General features: G+C 41.5%; 3 protein-coding genes across 8 annotated transcripts; all 3 read right to left on the reverse strand.

Annotated features, from left to right (window-relative positions):
• Window positions 1-827: 827 nt before the first annotated feature.
• Window positions 828-5276, reverse strand: LOC115047722 (uncharacterized). The gene is made up of 5 exons (XM_029508842.1): window positions 5043-5276; window positions 4345-4850; window positions 4119-4244; window positions 1768-3225; window positions 828-1027 (listed from the first exon to the last, which is right to left on the reverse strand). Exons 2-5 carry the CDS (start codon window positions 4810-4812, stop codon window positions 1010-1012), a joined length of 2070 nt encoding a protein of 689 aa, XP_029364702.1. The 5' UTR covers window positions 4813-4850; window positions 5043-5276; the 3' UTR covers window positions 828-1009.
• Window positions 5277-5469: 193 nt separating this feature from the next.
• Window positions 5470-9633, reverse strand: LOC115047680 (cyclin-dependent kinase 12-like). 2 transcript variants are annotated; one of them, XM_029508785.1, is made up of 4 exons: window positions 9464-9633; window positions 8203-8814; window positions 7960-8061; window positions 5470-7278 (listed from the first exon to the last, which is right to left on the reverse strand). In XM_029508785.1, the coding sequence occupies exons 2-4, from the start codon at window positions 8782-8784 to the stop codon at window positions 6052-6054; spliced, it is 1911 nt and encodes a 636-aa protein (XP_029364645.1). In that variant the 5' UTR covers window positions 8785-8814; window positions 9464-9633; the 3' UTR covers window positions 5470-6051. The 2 variants fall into 2 exon arrangements, with proteins under 2 accessions (XP_029364645.1, XP_029364636.1); XM_029508776.1 differs by having other exon boundaries at window positions 8179-8814.
• Window positions 9634-11305: 1672 nt separating this feature from the next.
• Window positions 11306-25293, reverse strand: scrn2 (secernin 2). Of its 5 annotated transcripts, none has more exons than XM_029507498.1 (9): window positions 25175-25293; window positions 19057-19219; window positions 18366-18547; window positions 17727-17926; window positions 15839-16051; window positions 15473-15638; window positions 14081-14261; window positions 12286-12408; window positions 11306-11732 (listed from the first exon to the last, which is right to left on the reverse strand). In XM_029507498.1, exons 1-9 carry the CDS (start codon window positions 25204-25206, stop codon window positions 11520-11522), a joined length of 1473 nt encoding a protein of 490 aa, XP_029363358.1. In that variant the 5' UTR covers window positions 25207-25293; the 3' UTR covers window positions 11306-11519. The 5 variants fall into 5 exon arrangements, with proteins under 5 accessions (XP_029363358.1, XP_029363343.1, XP_029363365.1 ...); XM_029507483.1 differs by having other exon boundaries at window positions 15839-16054; XM_029507505.1 differs by lacking the exon at window positions 25175-25293 and adding an exon at window positions 19899-20000 and having other exon boundaries at window positions 15839-16054.
• Between the last annotated feature and the right edge of the window lie 1268 nt (window positions 25294-26561).

A 26561-nucleotide genomic window follows, 5' to 3' on the forward strand; every position in this document is an offset into this window, starting at 1 on the left:
TGAGTTTAATCAGTTAACTGGTTAGGAAATAAATCCTTTTAATTATATTAAATATATCAAGTATTGCACAGCTAACTACAAAATTTCCAAATAATTTAAAAAAGGAAACCAGAGCATGAGTGCCAAACAGAAAGATTCCAAAGAAAACTTAAGTGATGAAGGATTTACCTATCATACGGGCATTTTACATCAGCTCAGGATCATCAGGCTCAGCTCTTTGGTCTCAAATGCTCGCTTGCTATCACATACTTTGTCAGTTTCAACTGTCTGCTGTCTGTGTGGCCACTGTAGAACTGAGTACAGCTGAAGAGATGCCCTACTTGGTAGAGACCAAAAAGAAAGACAGACAGAAACAAACAATCCCCAGCTCCAAATGAACAACCTTCCCCTGACCAGCCGCCCTCATCTTATCTTACCTCCTCCTGCCAGGCTGCTTCCTCCCACAGGCTGGGAACGTACAAATGGTTACATCCTGATATTGCAGATAGTCCATGAGAAATTAGATTTGGGCAACTCTTGGGGTCAAGCGTTAAGCCTCTCTGCCAAATACTAACTAAAATAAATGCATAAAATGCCCACCAAAATATGATAAAAACAAAAGAAATTAGAATTTGTTGATACAGATGGAAATAACATCAGTGAAAGCGTGAAACTTGTTGCAACAAGCAAAAATTAAATAAATACCAAATTATTAAGATGCAGGTTTCATATCATGTCACTGAATCACTAAAATTCACTTTAAAATAAAAAAGAGAGCCATGATTATAATAATGATTTTTAGTCCACAGAACAAACATCAGGTTTTTGTGAAAGATTTCTTTACTCGGTGTGAGAACAGCCATTAGAGGCTGAATGCCTTTTATTAATCAAATTACAACAGGTGTACAAAATATATGTTTGGTAATCAAACTGATACAGTACCCAGAGAATAGAAAGAGAGTTACAAGTAACAGAAATTAGTAAAACCTGTCTTGCCAATTGGCAAGTAGTTGATTCAGAATTCAGACATTCATGATGGTCCACAGATCTGCAGAAAAAGGAGAAAGAACACATTAACTCATCAGCACAAATGACAGTTAAGTCATCTCACAGTTCATGAAGAGTTCATTTCAAAAACACAAATTTTACCTTTTCATTTCACAGTTAAGGCAATTGAATTCTCTATTGACACATCATTTTGTAAGTATCACACACTGTTCTCACACTTTGCTAAACTGAACCTGAAGAAGTTAGAGAGTTGAGTGGCTGTGGGACTGGTTGGTTTACCTTCTGCTTAAATGCTTTAATCTAAAAAAGAAGGAACCATAACTAAGCACTCAGCACAGCCCTTGGGCAATAGTTCAACATTAAATGCACGGCTCATATAGACAGTTCTACTTATATTTACTCCTCAGAGTGCTTTACATTGGAAGCCACATTCACTCAGTCATACATCAGAGACATTTTGGGATTCGGTATCGCTCCTAAGGACACTTAGAGACAAGGACAGGGAGAGGCAGGGATCAAACCAACAACATTATGATTTATGGACAAGCCATTCTGAGGATACTAGAATCAGAGAGAGCATGGTTTTTACCTTACACATAATAACTTAGACATGCCTTTTGGTTAAAACACTTTGTTCACCCCCTTCTGTTGCATCGACAAAGCTCAGGTGAAAAGGACCCTGCCTCAGTAACTTTGTTAGAACGACACCAGCCATAGTCACAATGACTGAAAGACACCGCCCTAAATTGAGCTTGATTATACTATATACTATACACTGACCTTTTTCCTCAGGTTCGCCTTTATTTCCTCCTCTGTTGGTGGCCTTTCTTCATCTTCTGACAGCGTGGCTTCCTCTTGATCTTCGTCACCCTGGGAAGCCTGCATCTTCTCTGCAAAGTCTATATTCTGCATTGCTTGTCTTGCCTGCCTTTTTGGTTGCTTACTCTCTCGTAACTTAAGAAACCATGATTGACACTTCTTCATTTTTGCCAAGTTCTGCCTGCGACCCTTTATGACTTGCGTTAGACAGTGCTTAGAAGTTGACGGCATAGTGCTAATTTCCCGGAGGCACCGACCTCCAGCTGATCCAAGCTGGCCTTCACTTTTAGACAGGTCTGGATTCACGAGTAGGTTCAAGTCCTCAGAGGAATCATAATAGGGGTAAGCCATGCTAGATGCCTCTTCGGCACCAGGAGGGTGAAGGTCAGTGATCTGTGGATAAAGATGGCTGTTTGGTTCAAGGTAGGGAACGCCACTCTGAGTACATGTCGAGTAAGAATGTGTAGCAACATGAGAAGTGCAACTGTGGTAGTCAGTGTATTGGGAGTACTCAGACACACTACCATCTGAAAAAACAGGAGGTTGGGGATTGGAATAAATCTGATCTTGTGAATATGGATCACAATGATCATGATGATAAGAGCTCTGTTTGGGGTCTTTGCTGTCTGTGTCCTGTGCTTCTTTACTGTCCAGGCTGCAATCTTTGCACGTTAACCCATCGCTGCTCATGGAGTCAGATGCTCGCCTAAGTTTTGAGTCTCTGCTGTGGGAACAACTGCGAGACGGGCTGGGACTCCTCGAGGTTGACCTTGAAGAGGAGGACATGTCCCTGTAATGTCTGTGGAATCCTCTCTGTTGACCCTCCTGCTCCCCACTCCTGTCAGCTATTCTGCCTTCATGTTTCTTTCCGTATAGCCTCTCCTGAGTCCTGTCTGTTAGTTTGCTCATCTCCTCCACTTCCAAGCTCAATCCAAGAGTTTGTAAAATGTTCTTCAGCTGTTCCCGCTGCTCCTCCACCTTTGTCTTTTCTTTTTCCTCCTTCTTCTTTTTGACAGCCAGGGGAGAGTTCGATTGATAACTGGGGCGAAAAGAACTTTCCCCTCTGTCATTCGTCTTCTCCTCATCGCCAGACAGGGAGAGTCTGTCATTCTCAGAGCTCTCTCCACTGGGCCGGTCATTTTTTGCCTCTCCACCTTTGGCCTGACCACGGCCAAGCACTGAGGCTCCACTGTTAGATGACTCAGGCTTGTGCTCTGCAGAAGTGGGATGAATGTTGATGAGCTCCTCGCCTAAAGAAAGATCCTCACTGTCGTTGTTGACGATTCTGCTGAGCAAGTCAATATCCACTCCTTTGTTGAGCACACTGAGAAAGCGCTGGAAACCAATGTAGTCACTGTTCTCCTTTGTGTCCAATGAAGGACTGTTCTGGCTGGGAGGAGGCGGTTTGACATCAGGGACCTGTAAAAGATCACATATACAAAAATACCACTTATTAAAACACTCCCTCTATGACTACACTTAAGGAAATATTGGATGTGATTTCATTTATGGTACAACGTGCTATTAGAGCATTTTTTTTTGTCACAGAAAGAATTATGCTGGTCTGTAGTTGTAGCTTATTTTAGGCCACTGCTTTAAATTACAACTTTTTTTCTTCTCCCCCTTTTGGCTTTTTCCCTATTTTGGGGTCACCACGGCAACTCAGCTCCATGATCTGCATGATTGATTTGGCTACAGATTTTTACAACAGATGCCCGTCCTGCCGCAACCCTCACTATTTTTCCAGGCATCAAATATTTAACACCTATTTCAATAATATATTTATATTTATAATAATATAATGATGTGCAGCAATGCAACACCAAAACAAACATTTCTCGTCACACAATAATCTTTTTTTATCCCTTGTATTTCCTTTATCAAATCAACATAGCAAATCACAACTGTCCAGTGTTAATGGCAGTATGACTTTTAAGAAAACATTAACTGTACAGCCACATCTAACTGAAGGACTTTTTCCTTGTATACTAATCAGGTACAAAAATGTTAGATCAGTTCATAATTCTGAAGTTTAATGATTTATTGATTGAACGATTTGCCAATCTGAAAAATCAAGTTTTACAATCAAACACCAAAGGTTATTTTGCTTTTCATATTTTGGCTTTTTCTTTATATTTCATGTTTTGTTGGTATACTTATCCCATGCAATTGCTGTGGTATGCATGTCGTAGCTATTTTATACACAATCTAGTGTAATAAATAATAATAATACAAGTCAAATGTAGAAAAGTATTAATTACAGCATTTTGAAGCAAAGTGCATGCATGCATGATAGAAAAAAAGGAAAAAACCTTTGTGTTGGTTGGTAGTACGTAAGGGTCACAACTTCTCTGCTTCATCAGTGCCTTCACTCTCATTTTCAGGGGATGGTCTTCAACAGGGCTGGATGAGTTCATTCTTCTTTTGGATGATCCGACCTGAGCGGGAAAGAGAGCAAGCAGGAGTGTAGTTCCTGGAAAGTAATGGTCTTAAAAAGCTAAACCAATACCAGATCAATTCAATGCATTTGCTACTCACCTCTGACAGGAAGCCGAGAGAGCGTTGTTCCTTCAAAATTCGATTGACCCTGTCTCGAAGAGTTCCACCTTGGCATGTGGCTGACTGATCATAACAGGAAAGGCCTGGTGCTGCCGTCTGCTTTACAAATGGTTCAACTGTTTTTAGGGCAATGGCGGCTTTCTTAAATATTATCCGCTCCTCTATCTCTCTAAGCTCTTTCCACTTTCTCATCAGCTCTGCATCCTCTTCGTCTATTTCCAGAGGTTCTCCATCTGGATCCTGGCCCTCCGACTCCTTACTGTCAGAGTTATGGGAGGGGGGACAGAGTTCCTCCCACCCCACATTTACTCCTGTGCTGTTGTGTGATTTATCAGCAGTGCATGGTGAGTGCTCACAGTAAATAAGGTCATTGACAGCACGGTAGGGTGGAGGGGCCAGATGTCTCTGCATTCTTCGGAAAGCATCTTCCCAGGCAGGTGGATTCATTGTTCAGCCTCCAACACCTAGTGAAGCTTGTGCTCTCGCTGTAATGGTGTGCAGAAATGAATACAGGTTAGCAGAGGCCTGTATGCAAACCTGCACTACTGCACTGACTCTACACATCATTACTGAAAAATAACAATGATTTAAAAAAAAAACTAAATTAGGTGAGCAAACCTCCAGCTTGACACAATGAATGGCAACACCACAATCAGCAGATCATTGAGTAAACTCACAGGTGGGCTGCTGATCCCGGACTGTGTTAGGGTAGCTTAGCTTAGCTTAGCAGCTAGCCTGCTGTTCACCCACTACGGCTGCACGACTTCCGCCGCAACGCACAACAAAAAGCGAGCGTTGGCTTGAAAAGCAAGTCTGTCGACCAAACGCCAAAGTTTGATGTGATCATTTGTGGCGGTGGGCGAGGACAGAGGTTTGTGGACAGAAATGCTTGAACGGAGGAGCAGAGGGAGAGGACAGCTGCTGACACACAGCTGGCAGGGCCGCCTGCTGGACGGAGGACACATCAGCGGAGCTGAGCATGTCCAGTTTGATGCATTTTATGCATTGTGCAATTAGCTGCTCAAATGGATATTTTTTTTTTAAACTTATGGGGGAAAAAAAGTAAACAGTCAAGAATTTCTTTGCAACATTTACTTAGAAGAATTTATGATGCAGTTCACATATTTACAGTTTCAGTTAAGTTTTCTGAGCGGACAAGCTTGAGTACAAAGCACATCCTGTACACCAGGCTTTCAGGGAATTTATGTGTAAATACTGCTCTCCGATCAAAGAACATTTGCAAACAGAGTTTCAACAAAAATATCTATGAATAATGTATGAAATTAGTGTTTAAACTAATTTGAAATGATCAAACTAAGAAGCTGATGTCCTTAGAAATAAACACTTTTTGTACAGTTTGTTTTTCTTTAGCATGCCCCAGCGAAGTGGCAAAGAGGGCAGTATCTGAGGATTAACTGCTATTGTTACTGTTCATTTCATCAACGTCTGGTTCACTCCTTGTTGCTGCTTAGTGACTTGTTTGCAAATGTTGAATGATTTTTTCTGAATAATAGTTAGATGCATTTCCTTTATTGAAAAAAAAAAAAAAAATCAGTCAGCAAAGTAAAAAGGGATATTATGAAATCCCAACTTACTTTATTAATGTCCTCTACTCTTTTGCAGAGACAAAGAGAAATATTTCAATTTTCAGACAGTTTTAAAGTTAGATTCTTACCCTATATAACATTACCCAGGTTGTTTTGTCTCAATGACCTGCAAACACCGGGGCCTTGATTGTGTTTTTGACTTTTGTGTTGTGTTTAGTGATGGTACAGGGTTTAAATTTGGCAGGTTAAATAAGGATGTCTGATTACTAACTGTTTGTGGAAATAGATGCATTGTTTGAGTGAGTGCTGCTGGAATGATGTTCAGGGAAGGGATATGGGGGTATGGAAGGAACGGAGGTAGGTGTGGCAAAAAAAGGCTGGGTGCAGCGTGAGGGAAGTTTGGAGGCAGAGCTGGAGGTGGAGTTTGGTACTGTGGAGGCAAACAGTTCATGGGAAGGTACGTCGGCATCACAGATTTAGGAGGAGGTTCTGACAAACTGCATGTGGTATTTGGAGTAAATGTTTGTAATGCAGCAGTGCTTTCCTCACTCTCACATTTCTCACTGTCTTGTAAGAAACTACTACTGCCGTTCTGGCCATACTCTACAGTCTGATGTACATGTACTTGATCTACCTCTGTTTCATCCCTCTGAGCATTACATGAGTCATTTTTCAGATTACTGTCCCGTGTCAAAGAGCTGAAATTAGATCTGCTCGATGATGACGACGATCTACTTTGACGTCTTGGCGAACATGCTTGCCTTAAGTCCCTTGCCCTCCTTTCCAGATTATGGCGGCCCCGCTCATTGTCCTTCTTTCCATATAACCGCTCCTGGATTCGATGTGTCATTTGGCCTAGTTCTTCAGATCCCAAATCCATGCCTATGGCCTGCAGAACATCTTGCATCTGCCTATGCTTGTGCTCATCTTCAGGGGTCAAGGTTATCTTTCTCACCACCGAAGGAGACCTAGATCTGCTGTTTGAGCAATCATAGCTTTGCCCTTCATCACATCTTTGCAAAGATTTCTCATCAGAAGGAGGGCATCCAAGTGGGCTGTACGACCTGTGATGACCTTGTGGAGAAGCCAAGCTCCAAGCTCCGTCAGTCTCATCGACATGACAATTGTCATGTTTTTCTTGTTGCTTCTTGGCAGAACTGAGAGACCACGGACAATCTGCAGTGTCTGCTGCAGAACCTGAAGAACATGGTTGATCGCTGACTTTTGTTGAGGTCTGAGTCACTATCTTGGTGAGCATTGCGACATTCACACCTTTGTTGAGCACATCGAGGAAACGTTGGAAACCCCTAGTTGACTTCTCCATAGGAACAGTGGGACTTTGGTTGGGGACATCACTCTCAAAAGACTGATAAGAAAGACAGAATAAAACATTGTTTACGGGGCTATTACCTGGGGTCTATCTGGTTTGTTAGAGAGACTGCATTACATAAATGGGATCCACTGTCAAACCACTAACAGGCCGACCTTTTTAATCGCAATCCGTCGGCAATGTTACTGTCTGTCTCTCACATCTGAATAACCACATGGTCATTTTAACAGAAAAATCATAAAGGTAACCACAGGTTCAAACCTGGTAACACAGCCTGCACAAGACTGAAATGAATATAATCAGAATTGCATAAAAGCTGCAGAAGAAGTTATATATACAGAGAGTGAAAGGTGTATGCCCAGTGTTCAAATTTCCAAGATAACTGTAATAAAAAGGCAGCAGTTCAATAATCATCTCTGTTGCATGAAATCCGTTTAGAAACACTTTTACAAACAGCGTTTACAAGCAATTTTGTTAAGGAGATTAATCTATATAGATCAAATCAGTCTGGGGAAAAAAGTTTTTCCCCTTGTGCAGTGAGACAAACCCCCTTGACAGCCACCGTGATAACTCATTCATGCAAAATACATAAAAACTTGAAATGTAAAATCCTATCATTTAGAACTTGCATGATCAGATATCAATACTGAAAATGTAAAAACAATAAGGTGCACAAATTTCACCATGTGGAACAGATAACTGGGAAAATAAACGTACCTGTCCACTAGATTCATTCAATGGAAACCTTGCTCTATCTTCAAGATGACCCTCGTAATCTGTGGAAGGGCTGCCATCCAGCTCTCTGGGTTTGTAACGACTCTGTTCAAAAGAGAGGAATTTTTCATTACAAAGCCATCCATCTGACACAAACACAGATTAAGAAGAAAATTTTTAAACTGAAAATGTCATTGTCAGTATGCAAATGCTCAGCCTTACCTGGTAATTTTTACTTTGCTTTACCTTCATAGAGAACTCCTGTGATCGTGTCCTCTCTTCTGAGCATTCCCAACTTTTTTCAAGACTTTTGCCATCTTTGTAATGCCCACTCATTGGCCTGTAGGTTTCCTCCTCATGCCTACGTCTGTGTCTGGATTCTTGAGACGTTTTCCTGAATTTGCAATCCTCTTCCTGTATCCGTGTATGTTTAAAATGTGAAAAGCTGTCCTGTGAGTGCCTGTATGTTTTATCCTCTCGTCTGCTTCCGTAGTCATCTTCGTCATCCTCTGATATTCTTTGCCTTTTCCTTCCAGCAGTACCCCAATCAGGTGAGGGCATATGCCGTCTAGCTGGACTCCTCCTTTTCCACTCCCTGCTCAATGAGTCCTTACTGTGCCACCTATTCGGTGAGTCACTAAGCTCTCTGCTTCTGTTTGTTCTCTCTCGGCTGCCACGTCCATCCCGGCCATATTTCTGAAAAGAATCCCCCATGCCATCTCTGTGAGCTCCATGCCTTTCTTCCCATCTGTCACAGTCATCCCACTGCCTCGACCCTCTCTCACTGTACTGTCGTCTGTGACTGTGCTCAGACCTGCTTGAGTACATCACGTCCGGCAGTCGAGTGACTCCCAAAGACTGCAGGCAAAAACAAAATGAGCGTTAAAATCACCAAGTTGAGACATGGGAGAATTTACCTCACTTGAGCTTAAACAGTATTTGCTCTCTCTTTACGTCAAAACAATGACAATGGCTTAGAGCGTGGACTGCCTTGAATTAAATACCAAAAACGTTCATTATTAACTTAAACCAGATCCTGCGTATTTTTGAATGATGAAAAGAACAAAATCAAAGTTTTAACATTCCACGAAACAGAAACTCTCAGCCGGCGGAAACCAAAAGCAGACAGACTCACAGTTCAGCGTTAGAAGCAGAGTAAAACAAGGAAACCCTGGCTTTGTTTTGTTTTTTTTTTTTCATTTGTTGTTCAGGTCATCATAACAATTGACCGAGCCACCGTTAACATTAGACGGCTAGCTTTAGCATCGGTTTCCTAGTAACTCGGCCGGAGAGGCGGAGAACAGCTAGCTAGTTAGCTCAAAAAGACTCACTGTTTCTTTTCATCGACAGTGTCTCTCGATTATGTCCAGTTCGCAGCAACACATGTGCGCTAAGTTGGCCACTCGGACTGGCTTTTTGATTAATTGATTACAGGAGGGCAGTTTTAGGTTAATTTAGCTTGTTAGCAAACAAACCTTTGTGTACATAAACCGAACGTTTTCATTACCTTTGCTGTTGGACGACTCCACTTTTTTTAAGGGGGTGAAGCGGCCGGGGGGCGGCGGAACCAAGATTTGACAATTTGCAGAGGTAATGGGAGAGACTTAAACCGAATCGTTTGCTAACATCGCTAGTCTAAATTTTACTCGCAGGCGGCATCGTACCTCACCACCTTGATCTTCCAGATGTCCCAGTCAATGACCAATGATCAAACTGCTGCCCCCTCCTGGACGGAGTGTGAGCGACCTGTGTGACGTCACAAACACCCTGCGGTTCTCACAGGCCGAGTCACAAACCCACGTCCGACACACACACACACACACACACACACACAGCAGCCTCTCTGTGTTGCCAATGGTTGTCCCATTTTTTAGATTGCTTCTTGACACACCGTTCTTCTGCTTACACAAACTCAAAACAGGCGTGCAGGAATAAAGAACAATAGCTGTATAGTTTCACGGGCATTGTCTATTCAGATTCAGGGTCACGCTCTCATTGACTCTGATGTTATTTGTGACATTATTTAACAACACAAGTTTTCCTGCTACAGGCCACATCCTCAGTCCAGGGCAAAATTTCAACTGCCCCAATAATTAACAAATAGAAGGGTCACCTTCGGACAGCCAGCTGGACTCACTTATTCTAAATATTGTGCCATTTGTAGTTACTGGAATACTGCACGCTTCCATTTGATTTCAAGGAAATTACTGTGGGTGTAATCTTTATCCATGCCTTGTTATCACTGGCTAGTTCCTGTACACAATATTACAGTCAGTGTCCTTGGTGTCCCTTCCTCTCTGTCAAAAAAGTCTTTATATAAAGAACTGGTGCCCATCTGAGCTTTTTGTGTATAATGAATTGAAATCAATGGATTTTCCACCCCTGAATAATTTTTTTTTCTGTAAATTGATAACTGTAATTTATATTTAAATGACAAGAACAAGGGCAAATAATTCTAAGCATTACTATTCAGTATTGGTGATATTAGATTAGATCGGTTCTATTACGACACCTATCTCCCACAGCAATACTCCTAGGAATATGAACGTCAGTTTGAAAACCAGCCAGCAATCAGTCTGACAATAGTTAGATAAACTTATCACAAATTAAGATAAAATATACATTAAGATGTTTTAAAACTCAGATTTTATGTGAAATTTATATTTCCTTCTCAGTAACACCCAAACATCTGGAATATCTTCTTCTACACCAGGGACAAATTACATTTAATAAGGTATGGGACAGATCTGACAAAAAATTCTGGCATGGTCAGGACTTAGTTTGACAAATTGACATAAATATATTAAATTACATACATCTAAGTTTTCCAAGTCTAACAGTGGGGGTTTCCCCTCATAAAAAACATTGTAAAATGCTTGTTTGTTTTGTCTCCTCTCTTTTTCTCGATGGTTATCAGATCATAATTATATTGGATACCATACTACGGGTTGACATAGCTTTTGACCAAAAAAAAAAAAAGGTCTGTTCAAAGGTTTTTAGTATTTCCTGTTTTTCTTTTCAAGAAACTTGTAATATTGTTTTGACAGAATGTGCAATATAAGTAAAGCTTATTATTATTATATCAATTTCAACAATATCAGCAGGCCATTGGACTATAATGATATCTAACTTGACTGATCACAGACAAGCCCAGCCCTCAGATGTGTCACACTGCGGTTTAATAAAAGCTTTATTGACCCTGTATACACACAAATCATTCTTTTAAGATTTACACACTTTGGAGACAATTAGGTAAATCTACATTCTGGTGAATTACAATACTGTTGTAAAAATTTATTTCACCTTCATGTCAATGTACCCAACAGTACCAGTACTTACAACCACACTACTGCAGTGGCCTGAATGCTCAAAACACACTCAAAACAGATTATGCCTCCCCCTTTTTTTTTATTAGATTTTCCCCTACAAGAAACCATCAAACAAATGACAGTCCAGTCATTTGCAACAACAAAGAAAATGTTAAACAAGTGCCACACACAATTTTGTGCAACGTCATACAACTCTACAAGGGTGTCTGTGTGTAGTCTACATCATTATACTCACTAATGGGGTGCTTTCATTGCTCTCTGGGTGATACAGATGATAAATATGCTCCAATCACATTTGCAGTTTAGACATTTAGTCTGTGCTATTGATGGAATGGTGGCAGGCATGTGTGTTGTGTGGATGAGGCGGAGGCCAGTCAGACAAGGAACGCAGGTTTTAACAGTCCCCCGGCCATCTCCTGCAACTCTGCCAGAGCAAGGGATGTCCACCTGAGGGCACTGTAACAGAGGACAAGTTCACAGGACACTTGAGGTTTATTGCTCCCACACTGGGACATTTCTCTGGTGGAATTGGAGTAATGAGACAAAGAAACAACAAATTGCTGTAACTTTCAAATTCTTATATATCACCTCAGCCCCAAAAACAATAATGGCTCAAGAGCTTGAGTTTTTAAAACGAAACGAATTTTTATAAGAAGAAACAAACAAACAAACAAATAAAAAAAACCCCAAACTGTTTTAAAACCGTATTAAAATTGATTCTCCATTTTAGGATTTTTTGTACCATCTCAGAGTCAAGATTATTCTTAATTATTAGAAGATAAGGCACCAAACAACAGCGTTTCCCCCCCCAGGGATTAATAAAGTATTTGTGATTCTGATCATGTAATTGTGAGGACTCTGACTGACTTCTTCTCAATTGTTTTTTCAAGACAGAAATTTAATCTATCACACGACTTATATTCATGCAAATACACAACACTGTATATGACTTTTGAACCCTCCTACCTTCTCACTGGTAAAACTTAATCTCTGTGTCCACACAATCAAAAAACAAGTCCCCCAGTTCATCTCCAGGTATCTCTCCACTCAGCATGGCTGAAATCTCGCTCAGACACTGCGACTCCAGGTCTCTAAGAACCTCATAGACAGCCGAGCTCTCATCCTGGGAGAAAAACAACAAAGGCCAGGTTCAAACCACGTTATGGTGATGCTCCTGTTTGACACCTTATGCACATTTCAAAGAATCCACTTTTCACTTTTGGCCTTTTGAGAATCCTATGTCTAATTCAAAAAGACGTCAGTAGTAGGGAACATAGACTTAATAACAGCAATTACATACCTGCTATCACACACCTCCATTTCCTCTACAAGCTAATCTAGGTGTTACACGTCTGGCTGCTCACCAAAACGGCAGCCAAAAGTTGATTACATTATACATTACAGTGAATACAGAACACAGAATGAAACGCACATGAATTCACAGAGAATACTGTTTCCACAGTTAGTTTACCAAATAATCTACATTAATAAAATATACCTAACTGCAACTTAAAAATCTAAAAGGAAACTAAATACATTTAATTAAATGAAACCAGATTTCGGATAAGCAAATTTCCAAGGTAAAGAGTTTCTTTGTAACATTTTATCCCACCACAACTTTTGCTTTTGAAATCATCTACATTAATGTGTTTCTTTGTTTGTTTATTTTGTCTTTTATGCCTTCATGTTAGTCAGTAATAGGCAGAGAGGCCGACAGGAAACAGGGAGAAAAAGAGGGGATTGACCTGCAGCATCGGTCCCTAGCCACACTCGTACCAGGGATGCTGTGAATACACAAATCTAATCCACTCAACTACCTGCATTAAATAAGATTTTTATCTTGCTAATTCAAATCTGAATTCATGAGTTATTAAACATTGCATTGCTCCATTTCTTAGATTTTAGGGTTTATCTCGTCAGCTTTTCTTGGCCTGGTAGAACCAATGCCTAATAATGTTAGCGAGGTTTTACTCAAGATGGATATTACTATTTACTTTTGCAACCTAACAATCATTTTCTCTGAGGTTGAGGACTCAATTTAACATCTCTTTTTTCTGCACTGCTGTATGTTTCAGTACTATTCTGTCATTGTTTTATTGCCATTATATTGATACATTTCTGCTAATTGTTTGGCTTGCTGCAATGGTGTTCTAAAATGTTACTGTAAATATGGTTGAATATAGTGCAACATTTAGCAGCTGAAAATAGATATGTCTTCATATCTGCAGCTGTCTGTTATACCAATTTAAAAATAAAAAATTAAATGTGTTAACTTGTTTCCACCTCCCTGAAGTAGCCAAAGAAATCTGATGTTGCAGCTCGTTTTTCATCAGTTTAAGTGTGCATCACATTCAAAAGCTGCTTTACGTTGATTTGTATTATGGAATTAAGTGGCAGCTGGCAAATTATAAAACAAGACTCTTTTATTTCTGTGTACACTGGACTACCTTAACTGTCATTTCACCTTACACTACTTGAGTTATTATGTAACACTATGGCTAAATCTGGGCTGAAACCTTCCAAACAGAGAGTTGAATGGCTTACATGTCACTTTGATATATGTGCCAGCAATCTCATCTTGGTTTTCAGTTGCAGTGTAGTCTTCTGAAACCCTGCTCTTTGGCTATGAATGTGTACTTGTAGCGTGTTTGTGTTTAGTCTACACTCGTGCCATGTGTCTTGTCTGTACAAACTGTGAGGTCTTCTCCGATACTGGGAGCGTTCATCTTATGCCCTGACTTTCCTGCAATTTAGAATTTAAAGCTGTACAAGGTCAATTTCTCAGCAGTTCCCACCGGGTTGGTCTCCATGCTGTTGAGCACAGCCTGGTGAGCCTTGTAGAGGTCATGTCTGCGGTCCACCTGGCTCTGAAAGCGAGGCTGCTTCTTCACTGGGTCGTCTGGGCCAAACTGTGGGGAGACCACCCTCAGCACTGGAGTAGAACAGTCCGAGAAGATAAAAGGCTTGAAAATAGACCTACCAGGATACAGGTGGGGTGGGTTAACAGGGAAAGGACCAGGAAAGAGAGAAAGGCAGACTAAGAATTTCCGACCACCAAGTAGAGACAGAATGTAGGGGAAGCAGGGATTAGTTGGGAAAGAATACTCGAGTCCCAACACCTTCATAAATAATGCATACTCCGAGGTTTTTGCACCAGTGTTTAATGTGAGTTTAAATTTGCTATTAGTTATTATTTTTTGCAGCAACAAATAAATCTTTGTCCAACTTGTTTTCCATGACCAGTTATTTTATTAGCTCTTCATGTTCACCCTGATAACTCCCCAATGATACAAAGATGTCTCTTCCATTGCAGTGTGATAATTAGGCAGATGTTTCAACAAAGCAGCAATGCATCCTGGAAAATGCTTTTTGCACTACTTTCTATTGTTACTTTATTTGACCATTACATTTCAGCCCAGCAGCAACAGCATACACCAGAATTTAGGACATAGGAGTAAGGCGTGCAGTATTTGGGACATGAACGCTTCTTTCTGTTAGCAGAGTCAGCGGACAGAACTCCAAAGGCAAAGTGACATATTGAAGCATTGCAATGGTTTACAAAGCAACTGAGACATCATCATCATTATATCGTTCAGGGGGCTATTTGTACGTTTTTCTATTGCTGCCTTGCATTGCATACCTTAGCATCAACATCACCTGTTTACTTACCAATCACTAGCCATTGCTGTATTTACAATATATGACATTAAAATTTGCCCTGCGAACAGTTCTACTTCCCTCAGGGCAAAATGAATGCTACAGCTGACCCTATCGGAAAGTGACGAGAGGCTGAACTAGTTGGTTAGCAGTGTACTGAGCCAAGAGTTCACAATCGTGTTCCTTTCCAAATACAGAGACAGCTCTTGATGAATCAAAGAATGAAGTTGCAAACATTGTCAGTGTAAGGGGAAGTTATGAGAAACTGAGCCTGTTTTTAGAACAGACAGAGGCTCCACCAGTATTAGTGTGGCGATTAAGGGAGCTTCACAAGTACATTAATTGTATCAACACTCAGGTCTAGATCTGCTCTATATGAAAAGTGCCTTGATGTAACTCTGTTATGATTTGGTGCTATACAAATAAATTTGATTTGATTTGATATAAACACGTTGCAGTATAAATCTGTTGCTTTGATTTAAACCAGTGTTTATAATGTGGATAAATTCCTTGTTTAGTCAGGGACAAACCTGGAGGGGTCTGGGGTGGCAGTGAAGAAGTGGATGCAGGGCAGGCTAGCATCTCTGGGCAGAACAGACACCATGCTGCCTGTAGTGCAGAAGCCTCCAGAATTCATACAGATACCGCTGGGCTTGTCCCTCAGAATGGACATCATCACCTCTGCTGTCACTGAGCCTGAGACCAGGAACAGGAAAAACTAGAGTGGAGGACTTTTTGCAGAGTTACAAAACATTAACCCCTAAAATAACAGTTTCCAGGTAGAGTCAGTCAAGTCATTTAGGAGTTCATTCTACCCACGTGCACTTTTGCCACCATCAAACAGATTATGAAAGTCCCAGAATGCCTTTGGAAATGAAGGGGTGGAACAGCCTCACCATCATGTTGCTGGAGCAGCTCTGTGCCTCCCTTGTAGCGCTGTTTGGCCAGCTCCATCCTGGCAGGTGGGTTCTCAGGGCTGAACACCGCAGAGAAGTTAAACTCTTTTTCACCATCCCACCAGCCCTGAGCCTGGGCTGTGCTCCGCAGCTCTGAGTGTTCCGCCGAGATCTCAGCGCCAATCGTCAGCTGGTTGGAGATGTTCTTCACACCTTCTGAAAGGAGCAGAAGGCTTTTAGTGTGTGAACATCGTGGAATAGGGCATTAGTCAGAAACCGATGGTGTGCAAAGTGTTCTGGTTTGTTTGCACTTAGATAGAATCAGAGGTGACAGGTAACAAAGTACAAATACTTTGTTACTATTCTTAAGTATATTTTACAGCTTTTATTTTTCTGAAGACTTTTTACTTTTACTCCCTATGTTTATACACAAAAACGTGTACTTTCTACTCCTTACATTGTAAAAACAGGTTTGTTACTTCTTTAAAAAAAAAAACCTCCATAGATGACGACACGACATAAAAGCATACTAGAGAGGGAAAGAGGGAGAAGAAGAGGGGGGGACAGGTAACTGCGGGAAGAAGTCGAGAGAGAACCGGGAACTTGTACTGTAGCAGAAATCATCAAAGAATGTGTTGTGTTTCATTTCAACGGCAAAAATATATTTTTTTTTTACTTTGGAAGTACATTTCAGAGCCTGTACTTTCTCACTTTTACTTGAGTAAAGGAGTTGAATCCGTACTGCTACTTTTACCAGAGTATTTTTTTTTTTTACACATGTATCTGTACTTCTACTTAAGTACAGAATATGAATACTTTTGCCACCTCTGGATCGAATCAGAAAATTCTGATGAATGAGCATTTCTTCACCACAATTTCAGGACTGACATTGACTGACTTATAAATATGAAACATCTATATAAGCGGTGGTTTCAAGTTGATGAATGAACAAAGACTTTCTTATTCAGTTTCCCACATTAAAGAGAAAATATGAGTCAGATTAAGCAGCCAAACACTCAATGCATAACTTTAGTCTGCAGATTCTTTTAGTCATATTAGCAGCTGTTGGAATGACAGAGGCTTTGCAAACGTCCAGACTCAAGTGATTCGGCAACCACTTCAGTGATTGCCATGAAGTTTAGTACAGACATATACGGTCCTTTTAAAACCACTAGCATGATTCTATTTGTCTAAGACTTAGATTTTTGACAAAATACCTGTAGAACAGTTACTTACTGTGATTAGTGCTAATTAGCATGTGCGTATCCTAACATGAAAAACTAAGACACTAAGACCTTTTTTAAGTGAATGTCCTTTTAAGCAAAACACAATCAAACAATCTGAATGAGGTCATTATAAATCATGGTGCAGCCCCATGGCAGCTGCTAGCATAGTATGTGAAAAATGTCTCCATACTTTCTAAACAAACAATCCTTTCTAGCAAACATTACTCAAATATGAGCAAGGGCACATTTAATAGAAACTATTTTCAGCCATGCATTTTAAGTCTTGTCTCATAAAGACATAAATCACCCAAGCCAAGATAATTTAAGTGAAAAAAAAAATCAACTGTAAAACAACAACAGCAACAACAACAGTGTTTTGGGTCTTATTCAGAAAACTACTTGTCTCTTTGCAGAACTTGTTTTTTTATATAACGGAGAAGGACAAGGGATGGGAATTAAAGCTTTAAAGAAAAACTTTAAAAGCTTGACAACAAGAGGATATGCAACACAGTGCAAACACTCAACAACACACAGCCTTTCTAGAGAGTATTTGGCCCCTTTTCACAGATTAAAGTGAGAAATCAAAGACTTGAAAAACTTCAACAAATGGGGCCAAATTAATAGTTTAGGTTATAAAGGCATCAGTGACCCTCTGTCCTCACCTGTGACCTTCTGAGCCACCCACAGCTTCCCAGCGGTTTCAAGGACCCAGGCCTCATTACGGTCCACGAGGAGGAAGGTATTGTGGTAACTGAAGGACTCAGGATCCTCCTTGCACTGTCCCCCCTGTCCGTGCTCCTCCAGCAGGCTAGTGATCACTGTTAGTGCTGCCCAGGCGCTGTCACCTCGCTCCAGCCCGAGTCTGATGATCACAGGTCATGCTGGGTTACTTCACAAAGTAGTAGAATGCAAACTAGTAAAAGCTGTTACCTGTTAGAAATTATAGCTACCATTGGGAAATACTACATTTTTCATGTTCTTTGCTTCAGGTTATTTGATTGTTTGATTGTTTTAGTTATTTCATTTCACAAACCATGAAGATGGATTGTGTGTTTTGGAGGTTAGCAACACTGTTTACACACAGTGATGAACAGATAGCTGCTAGGCTTCAACAGCACTCTACACTACCTGTCATAACATGCTCCTGACAGTTTACACACCCTCCTGATCAAAGTGTGACCGAGTTAAGTGAATACTTCCACTGAGTATACAAGATCCATCTAGATCTGATTGGGACACAGTGATTACACACGCATCATTTTTTTCTGATGAAAACACTATGAAAGATTCCAGATGCTCACCGGACCAGGTCCATACCCAGCAGAGCTTCTCCAGGGGCCACAGGCTCTCTGGTCCAGACTGCTTCGTTTCCAACACAGACACCCCGGTCATTGGCTCCCATCTCTGCACCCCACATCCAGGCAGGCTTGCTGAGGACGACAGCATGAGTCTGCTCTACCTGAGGGATCTGGATGTATGTGCACTGCAGATAAAACAAAAAACAAAAAAGAGAAACACTGACAACATTCTTCTTTATATTTAAGTCACATTACAGTGCATGGTTGATTTTGGGATTATGTTCTCTGTGTGCAGTATGCAAAATATAACTTGTCCTCAAAGTTTGATACAAAAACATTCATAACAGCATGGAATGTCACACTGTATTAGTTTTACATCGTGTGAAGTCCAGTCACCGTTTTGATTACTCTAAGTAACAGGAAGAATTGCATCAGTGACTTCCTCACAACCATTAACAGGAAGGAATGTTTCTCGATTCCTGCTCTGGCTAAATGTTTAACAGCTCTGATTCAACTCCGCCCAAACACGGGGCTATTCTGAATGCTGGTGGAGTAACACTCAGAAAAAACATGATTTGAATGTTGTTAGTGTTGCCTGTTGAACAATTTTAAGCAATGCATCAGATTCAGAGTCTGCAGAGGGACTCAGTCAACTCCTGCACGACGTGGGCAGTGGGAGTCCAGGGCGGTTTACCTCCAGCATGGAGCCCGGTGGGTAGGACGCTGAAGGGTAGTGGACCACCTCCTGCACCTCATTCTGGGGACGGTCAGAGTTCTTCCCAAAAATCACGTGGTCATCCCGAGAGCCAGGGGGCAAGGAAACAAAACAATCACATGACAGGGGAGCCTCTGCCATCCTGCAAGTCAGAAGACAGAGCAAGGCAGGTGGGAGGTGAAGAGGAGTCTGGCTGGCTAAAGCAGATGGGATGTAAAATAAGCACTCATTCGACCAAGTAACTACCTCATATAAACACTCTGATTTAGGACTAATCTTCAGAGTCTGACAATGTGTTTAACATCCAGCAAGAGTGTGTGAGCCTACACCCATTTGACCATAATGTGCATGTGTGGAGTCGAGGGGGAGAGCCTCCCTCCATTCCCCACCCAGCCCTTCGCAGAAAGTCAGCCTCAGCCGGTGCGCTGCCCATCCCTCTCTCGGCGGGATTAGCAGGGCACTTTACCGACTGTAATCTGCACAAATCCGACCTCCACGGCGCTCTAAATTGTCGCTCTTGTCTGGCATTACGCGACAACGAATTGCTTTTTCGATCCGGAAATTCGGTGGCCAGAAAGCGTGTGCGAGCTGCGGCGGAGCTCGGTGTGAGATCAGTGTTAGTAACAGAGAGAAGGCCCGTCCGCACCGTCACCCCCTCCCTCCCTCCCTCCGCCGCCTCCCCCACCCCCCACCTCCGGTCTGTCCCGTCGCTTCGTGTCATTTCGCCTTCCTTTGGGGCGGCTGAAGTCGGGGTGAAAGTGGAGGGCTAACGGTGTGTAAAGTCGAGGTGGAGGCGAGATGCTGCGGCGGAAGATGTTTACCTTTTTGTCAATGGTGAGAGCGCGCGGCCGGCGGGGAGAAGGCAGGTTGGAGATATTGAGTCACGTGACCGAGCAATCCAAAGGTCTGTATTTAAAGGTCTCGTCTCGTCTGGCCACAAGCTCAGCTCACCGTCTCTCACAGCCCAGCACACACCTGAGCAAAGCTGCAGCAGGCCGGGCCGATGATGTAGCTCTTCATCCTGTTTGTCTGGGCTGCAAAACCTCTGCCAACTCTGACTCTCATGCTTCTAATTGCATGGTTCATGGGAAACCTGAAAGTTTTTTTTTTTTTTAAACAATACAGTCTTTCAATAAAAAAAAAAAGAAGTAAAGAATAAATACATTTAGTTTTGCCATCATCTGCTGCATCCAGCCGCAGAAACAAAGGATTTTTAAAAGTGTCATTAAAGCCAAAGTATTGGTTCGCCATGGTGGCTGGTTATCAGCTTCAGTTAAACTCATGATTTCACGTCTGTGTGACTTAGACAGTGGCCCGGACAAACCAGAGAGGAAGGTAGACTGCTCCCATTGGCCTGTTCACCCTGTGTGGCAGACAAACACAAAGACAGGGACGGCAAACGCTCTGCCTCGGTCCAACAGCTGCAGCACACAGACATTTGTCCCGAAGCTATCAATGGCCACCATTTACAATAAGCAGTTAAAATCACCAGGAGGAGGCCTGTCAGAAGCAGCTGTCTCTCTATATCTCTGTGTCTCTCTCTGTGGTCTGACAGAGCGCCTTTCATATAAATGATTAAAAAAAAAAAAAAGTGCTTAAGTCAAACAATAAAATGATATTCAATGCCCAGTCCCCATGATTCCCAAAAACATTCCTGACTGATCACTGATAAAATATGTCTCAAAGCAGAAAAGAGCTTGAAAGTATGTTACATAGCAAATGAAGACACATGCACATTGTGTTTCATGTTTGTGTGTCTATGGAGAAAACCTGGACGCAAGCATGGCAACTTTTAATCCTATTTAGACTGGAGACAATGACACACTTTAGCCCCTTGTGACAGAAGTTGTTATTACAACAACAAATAGGGGGGAAGCGGTAAATATGTTCTCCCAGGAATATTTGCCTTTAAAAGATTTTCACTACGGGAAAGCTGTGTTCTTTACAATAAATGCAGAAAGTAACTTAGATGAATAATCATGGTTAAACTTTCTTTCTTCCATGTCAAAAGAAAAAAAAATGCAAAAAAGAAAAAGCAATTTCATCCTTCAAAAGTATTATCCAGGTTTACAAGAATTTTTCCTTACTTGCATATCAGGCAAGAGGCCCTAGGGGAATTTTTCACTGCATTTCTCGTAGACACATTAGCATGCAATCTAAGCAGTGGCACCAAAACCAACTCTCTTAATACACCCATGCAGCTGCTTCAATTTTGGCTCTTCATTTTTGGGAATCCCCTAACTTTATGGAAGAGCAGGTGGCCCTTTAACTTCTTGTTCATACAGAAGATATAGTGGATGTGTACCTACCGAAAGCATATATACGTTTATGTAACATTCATTGTTTTTATCACTTAATTTTTGCTTTTTTATTTCCCTCTTTAATTTCAACAGCTATTTGAAATAAAAAAGCATGAAATTACAACATAAACAACGTGTGGGAGAAGAAAAAACTATGGAATGAATATTGTTATGAACCTTAAACTTTTATTTTCATTAAACTGTGATGGACTGCTGACCTGTCCAGGGTGTACCCCGCCCTCACCCAATGTGAGCTGGGATTGGCTGCAGCACGCCCCCATCACCCAGAAACGGATAAGTGGCAGAGGAAGAATGAGTGAATGTATGATTGTATTTAAATTGTAATCATATTTAAATTCAGAACCCAAGTGAATGCCCTGCAATCTATGTCTTAAGCAAAGATAATGTTTTATAGTCTTGGTGTTTATTCTGCAGACTGAGGGGGTCACAGTTTGTGGCACCGTGAAAACCGCACTGCACACCACTGTATTTTACCAGCACTCTGGATCCCATGTTGGCTAATCAGTATAATTAAAGTTGGGTATATTCTTGTGTGTCAGTGGGTTTATCGAGTGGGTGTCTCCCATCACTAGTGTTTCACTGAATTATGTGGCTGACACTTCCTTTCTGTGGGCTCAGTTCTTCCAGACAAACATCTGCCCCACACCGTCCACCTGCTTTTGAAAAATTTCATTTAGAAATGAAGAAAAATTCCCGGAAATGATGTCTGTGTTAATCTTTACTAAAACACCAAGTACTTACCCAATCCCTCAATCTCCACCTATTTCAGATGTGTGGGCCTCAACTGAACTGTTCTAGTTTGCTTCTATTTCAGCAGCATCGTGCAGCTGTCTTCCACGATAAAGCAACAATACACACAAAGTACCTTATAGTAACCAATATGGACAGATAGTAGGCCTTTTAGCTCCCACAAATATGGCATTACACTGAGGTGTTGTTACAGATCCAGACAGGGAAAAGAAGAGAGCAACTAATGGGCATTTTTCGAATGCTGGAAGCAACAGTTCGTTGAGTAGTTTGCCATGACAACTAGAAGGTGATACTGTGCTTTTAATGTCAATAGTTCAACAGGTCCTGAACCCGAACCGCTCCTGAGCTCCTGTTTAAACTGGTAATGCAGCTCCCTCTGCACCGACTGAACAATAAGTTATCAACACTGACGCAAGCTAATCGCTTCACCTGCGCTGGAAACAGATCATCCTGGATATGGCAGTTGTGAGCGCTGACTCTAATAACAAGAACCTGCCCAGCTGCATTGCAGCAGTTGATGACATTATCAGTCATTCCCATCCTCCAAACCAAAAAGGTTATCTGTATGTGCACAGCTATTGCTCATTAATATGCAGCCATGAGAGTCCCATTCTTAAATTAGACTCATGATGTGTATGTCAAGCTGAGGTGATGCAATCAGTTTTGTGAAGGCAGTCAAATTACAGGTCACACCTGAGCACACAGGAAACAGGCAGCACCAAGCTCGCTCCTCCAGAAGTTGACTAATGCCTGTGTTTTGAGATTTAGCACCTGGAGCCTATTGGTGCTGTTGAGTTCTTTTTTGAAGCAGCTCAGTGGTGAGTGGTGTTCCCTCATGGCTCACCAGGACCGCTGAAGGCTACACGGCTGAATTCTTGTGAGGTTTCTAAAGACAACCTGTTACCTGAATAGCACTCGGCTACCTCCACACCCTCTCTGTCCTTTCATCTCCTGAAGTGTGCTGACAAGTATCGCACATCCTGTCTGCCCTTACACACAAACAGTAAAAACACCAAGAGAAGTAAACACCCACCTGAGCCAAAGGCAGGCACACCCAGGAGAGACTGCACTCATGTACAGTACATACACATGCACACATTTACACACATATACACAGGCAGACAAAATGAAACTAAACAAGCAAGTGAAAAACAAACCTGTATGTATCAAATAATTCCCAGCTAACAGTTACATTGAATGCATAAGTAAGTACATAAAACTGACGAGGAATGTTCGTCACAGGCTTTTGGAAATCAGCTTTTGCTTCCCCTGCTCCATATAAACTGGAAATTGTTGTATATTTATCATCAGATCCAGACTGACCAAGCACTGTGTGTCTGGGTCCGCTCCTCTACAATTTATCATCACTGTGGACAAAAGACAGACACACACACACGCACACACACTGTATTGAGCAGAGAACTTCTCCTAAAGCCTACACAGGCGTCATGGCCCAGTTTGTAAGCCCAGCCATGTGAAGCAGAAGGCTGGCCGGAGGAAGATGAGGGGTGTTAAGGGACGGAAACAGCTGGTGAGAAGCCCAGAGGATATTAATCTGAGGGGGGAGACAGGATGGCAGGAGAGGCCATCTAATAAAGCATGGTATTACTGCTGCAAAGGTGTGTGTGTGTGTGTGTGTGTTTGTGTGTCTGTCTGTCTGTCTGTCTGTCTTCCTGGGGGATTACTGTTGGAGCTAGAAAAAATGCTGGCTGTCTGTGTCCACTGGCTACAACCAACTTCATACTATGAATTTTAAACAGCTCCTACATCTTATTACAAACATGAAGACATTTCTATTTGATTGCTCAGTCCATGGCTGTTAAGAAATCCGTGATCATCTCCACCACACCTGATAAACCCAGCTACACACACACACACACACACACACACACACACACTCAAGAGGTGGTTTGAAAATTAGATAAAATAAAGCAATCCAAATTTTCTCTGAGCAATTAAAGTTCCGGTTAAAAGGCAGAGTTGGAGGATGGGAGGGGAAGCTGGGCGGCATCAGTCGCTCAGACAGTAATGACGGCGCCACTGCTGTTTAACAATCAAAGATGGGAGGCGGGGGCTCGCAAGGAAGTCTCTCCTCGAAAAATACAGGTGTTTGGTACAATCAAAGCACTGCTCGCAGAAATGACTGGGTTTGAAGTTGAAAGAGGAGACTGGGAGAAGGAGGAGGGGGTGGAGGAGGGGGGTGTTATAGTGAGTGAGTACCTGTATGAGAAAAAAAAAAGTGACTCAGAAGACAACTGTGGGCTGGTCTCTCTTTCAGGATTTTGAATAATTAACAAGGATAAGGAAGCTGACTACTGGGTGCTTACTGTTTACTTTGTTTGGATTTTTTTTCTGCTGCTGGAGGGGAAGTGAGGCTTTAGCCGGCCTAGCTCTGTGGAGGCTGGCATGTTGGCAGGAGGATTTGTCTGGGACACCGGCACGGTTCCCGTGGGACAACAGGCGAATCAAACCAGCCACAGACCAGTGAAGCAGAATCAGAACCAACTTTATATGATGCAAATCCTGTATACAAAACATGTGTACTCTAAAGGAAAGTCCCAGGTTGTACACATAGAAAAATACAGTCACAGTCACATCCAAACAGTGAGCTCCAGAGTTCAGACTGATCTGTGGCATAAACTATTTTCATCTTCAGGGAAATCAAAACAAAAGCTCCAAAAATTTGTTCCGAACTAATTACTGTAATTAAAAAAAACAAAAGATACTCACAACTAGTGATGTGGTATGTTTGGGGTGTGTAAAACATGTGTGAATGGTTGCAGGAATATATCAAGCCAAAACAGTTTCCAGCCAAGAAACAGCAACATTTTTGGGAAGTGTGTTTTCTTGTCAAAATGAGAAACCTTCCATGTCGGTCTGTTACATAGAAAGCTGCCTGCAGTAGCTGGTTAGCTTCGATTTGTAAAAAAAGACTGGGGAAATCCACCCACTAGACTCTTTAAAGCTCACCCATTAACATGTTATGTCTTGTTAAGGAAAAAAAATGCAATTTAAGGTCCACTCACTTTACCCGCATCTCATCGCTCTTTCTGCTCATAATGTTTGCTCAGTTCTGTCAAACAGGTCAAGATTGTTGCAAGATCCTGTCCAGTCCTGCTATGTTCCGGCGTCTCAACCACACAACATACAAACAAGTATTATCCAAAAACTGGATGCAAAAAAAAATAAAAAAAAATCTGTAAGCTGAATTTGCATTTTGATTCAACGGCAGCTCACAAGTTACAAATATAAGCAAAAAAATATATCTATTTTGACAAATTGTCACGGCTTTTGTTTGCATTTATATTCAAGATTTATTTCACTGGAAAACTAACGTTGAAAAGTTTATAATGTCTGACACACGCCCTGCATAATTTTTCTTTGGTACACAAACTGTATGGACTATTTGAGTCTTACACAACTTGCACCACTGTGATTAATACAATGCGCTTAAAGGTCAAAGGTGCTGTCATCAACATCAGTTACCTCACACATGCGGAAATCAGCGAGGGTTTGGGTCGACTGATGACAAGAATAACTGTCAGTACTTTGCAGGAGTGTTTTAAAGAACTACCAACATTTTCATGTACACACTGCATAAACTCTTATACAAAAAAAAATGTTTGAGGCAGAAATAAAAAGTGTCAAACAAGCTATCTAAACACATTTAAATCATTAAGAGAATTTGTAAGCCCCTGCTTGAAATTGCACTGTAATTAAATGTTATTAAGCAGTCTCTTTCTGATTGTGCTGCATTGTATTCATGAGGAAATATGCTTGACTATCTGAAGACTTTGGTAAACACCATTTATGCAAGGTGTGTGGTCTTCAATTCAGCGGCCTGATCTCCTCGAAGTGCTCAAGTACGCAGCACTGGGTGATGTGAGACAGTGATATTATGCTAATTATACTAATTTCAATTATATTCTGCCGGCAACAAATTTAGATTAAAATTGTCTGTGTGCACAGGTATTCCAGAATAAAACAACTTTCAATGGTTTGCTATCCATGCAAATGTGTGCTACAGCTGCTGGCCAAGTACAACGTGCTCATGAAAGCTAGATTCATTGATTTCTGCCATCATTTTTTAAGAAGTCAAGGTGTGCATAAATCTATAAATGTGCCTGCTGAGTCAGGACTTTGGTCAATATTTGCTGATTGCCCAGTGGTTCCATTACATGACCATTATGTAATCATTTCAAACTCAGCATTTCTAAAGTGCAGCTTCAGAAAAAGAGGGCGCAGGAAAGGTAGGAAGTCACATCTCGCCGGCCTGTCTGTGGCCTGTGTTTGTCAGTTGATTTGAAGCCGCTCCACCAACATGCTGCAACAGGAAAGGAATTATCTCAGCACAGAGACAAAATTAAAAAAAAAAAAAAAAAAGCCTCAAAGGAAGATTGTGTTAAAACTATT

Source organism: Echeneis naucrates, chromosome 1 (genome assembly GCF_900963305.1).
Source record: "Echeneis naucrates chromosome 1, fEcheNa1.1, whole genome shotgun sequence".
NCBI classification, from domain to species: Eukaryota; Metazoa; Chordata; class Actinopteri; order Carangiformes; family Echeneidae; genus Echeneis; species Echeneis naucrates.

What these genes read in the sequence shown, in the direction of transcription:
- LOC115047722 (XM_029508842.1), bottom strand. Translation starts at nt 4,812, where the DNA reads ATGAATCCACCTGCCTGGGAAGATGCTTTCCGAAGAATGCAGAGACAT. An exon ending in CTCTCGGCTTCCTGTCAGAG is followed by an intron (nt 4,245 to 4,344) that starts GTGAGTAGCAAA and finishes TTTCCCGCTCAG; the next exon opens with GTCGGATCATCCAAAAGAAG. An exon ending in TACTACCAACCAACACAAAG is followed by an intron (nt 3,226 to 4,118) that starts GTTTTTTCCTTT and finishes GATCTTTTACAG; the next exon opens with GTCCCTGATGTCAAACCGCC.
- LOC115047680 (XM_029508776.1), bottom strand. Translation starts at nt 8,784, where the DNA reads ATGTACTCAAGCAGGTCTGAGCACAGTCACAGACGACAGTACAGTGAG. An exon ending in AGCAAAGTAAAAATTACCAG is followed by an intron (nt 8,062 to 8,178) that starts GTAAGGCTGAGC and finishes TCTTTTGAACAG; the next exon opens with AGTCGTTACAAACCCAGAGA. An exon ending in TGAATGAATCTAGTGGACAG is followed by an intron (nt 7,279 to 7,959) that starts GTACGTTTATTT and finishes CTTTCTTATCAG; the next exon opens with TCTTTTGAGAGTGATGTCCC.
- scrn2 (XM_029507483.1), bottom strand. Translation starts at nt 25,206, where the DNA reads ATGAGCAGAAAGAGCGATGAGATGCGGGTAAA. An exon ending in AGCGATGAGATGCGGGTAAA is followed by an intron (nt 19,220 to 25,174) that starts GTGAGTGGACCT and finishes TCTGACTTGCAG; the next exon opens with GATGGCAGAGGCTCCCCTGT. An exon ending in GCTGCTCCAGCAACATGATG is followed by an intron (nt 15,639 to 15,838) that starts GTGAGGCTGTTC and finishes TCCTGGTCTCAG; the next exon opens with GCTCAGTGACAGCAGAGGTG.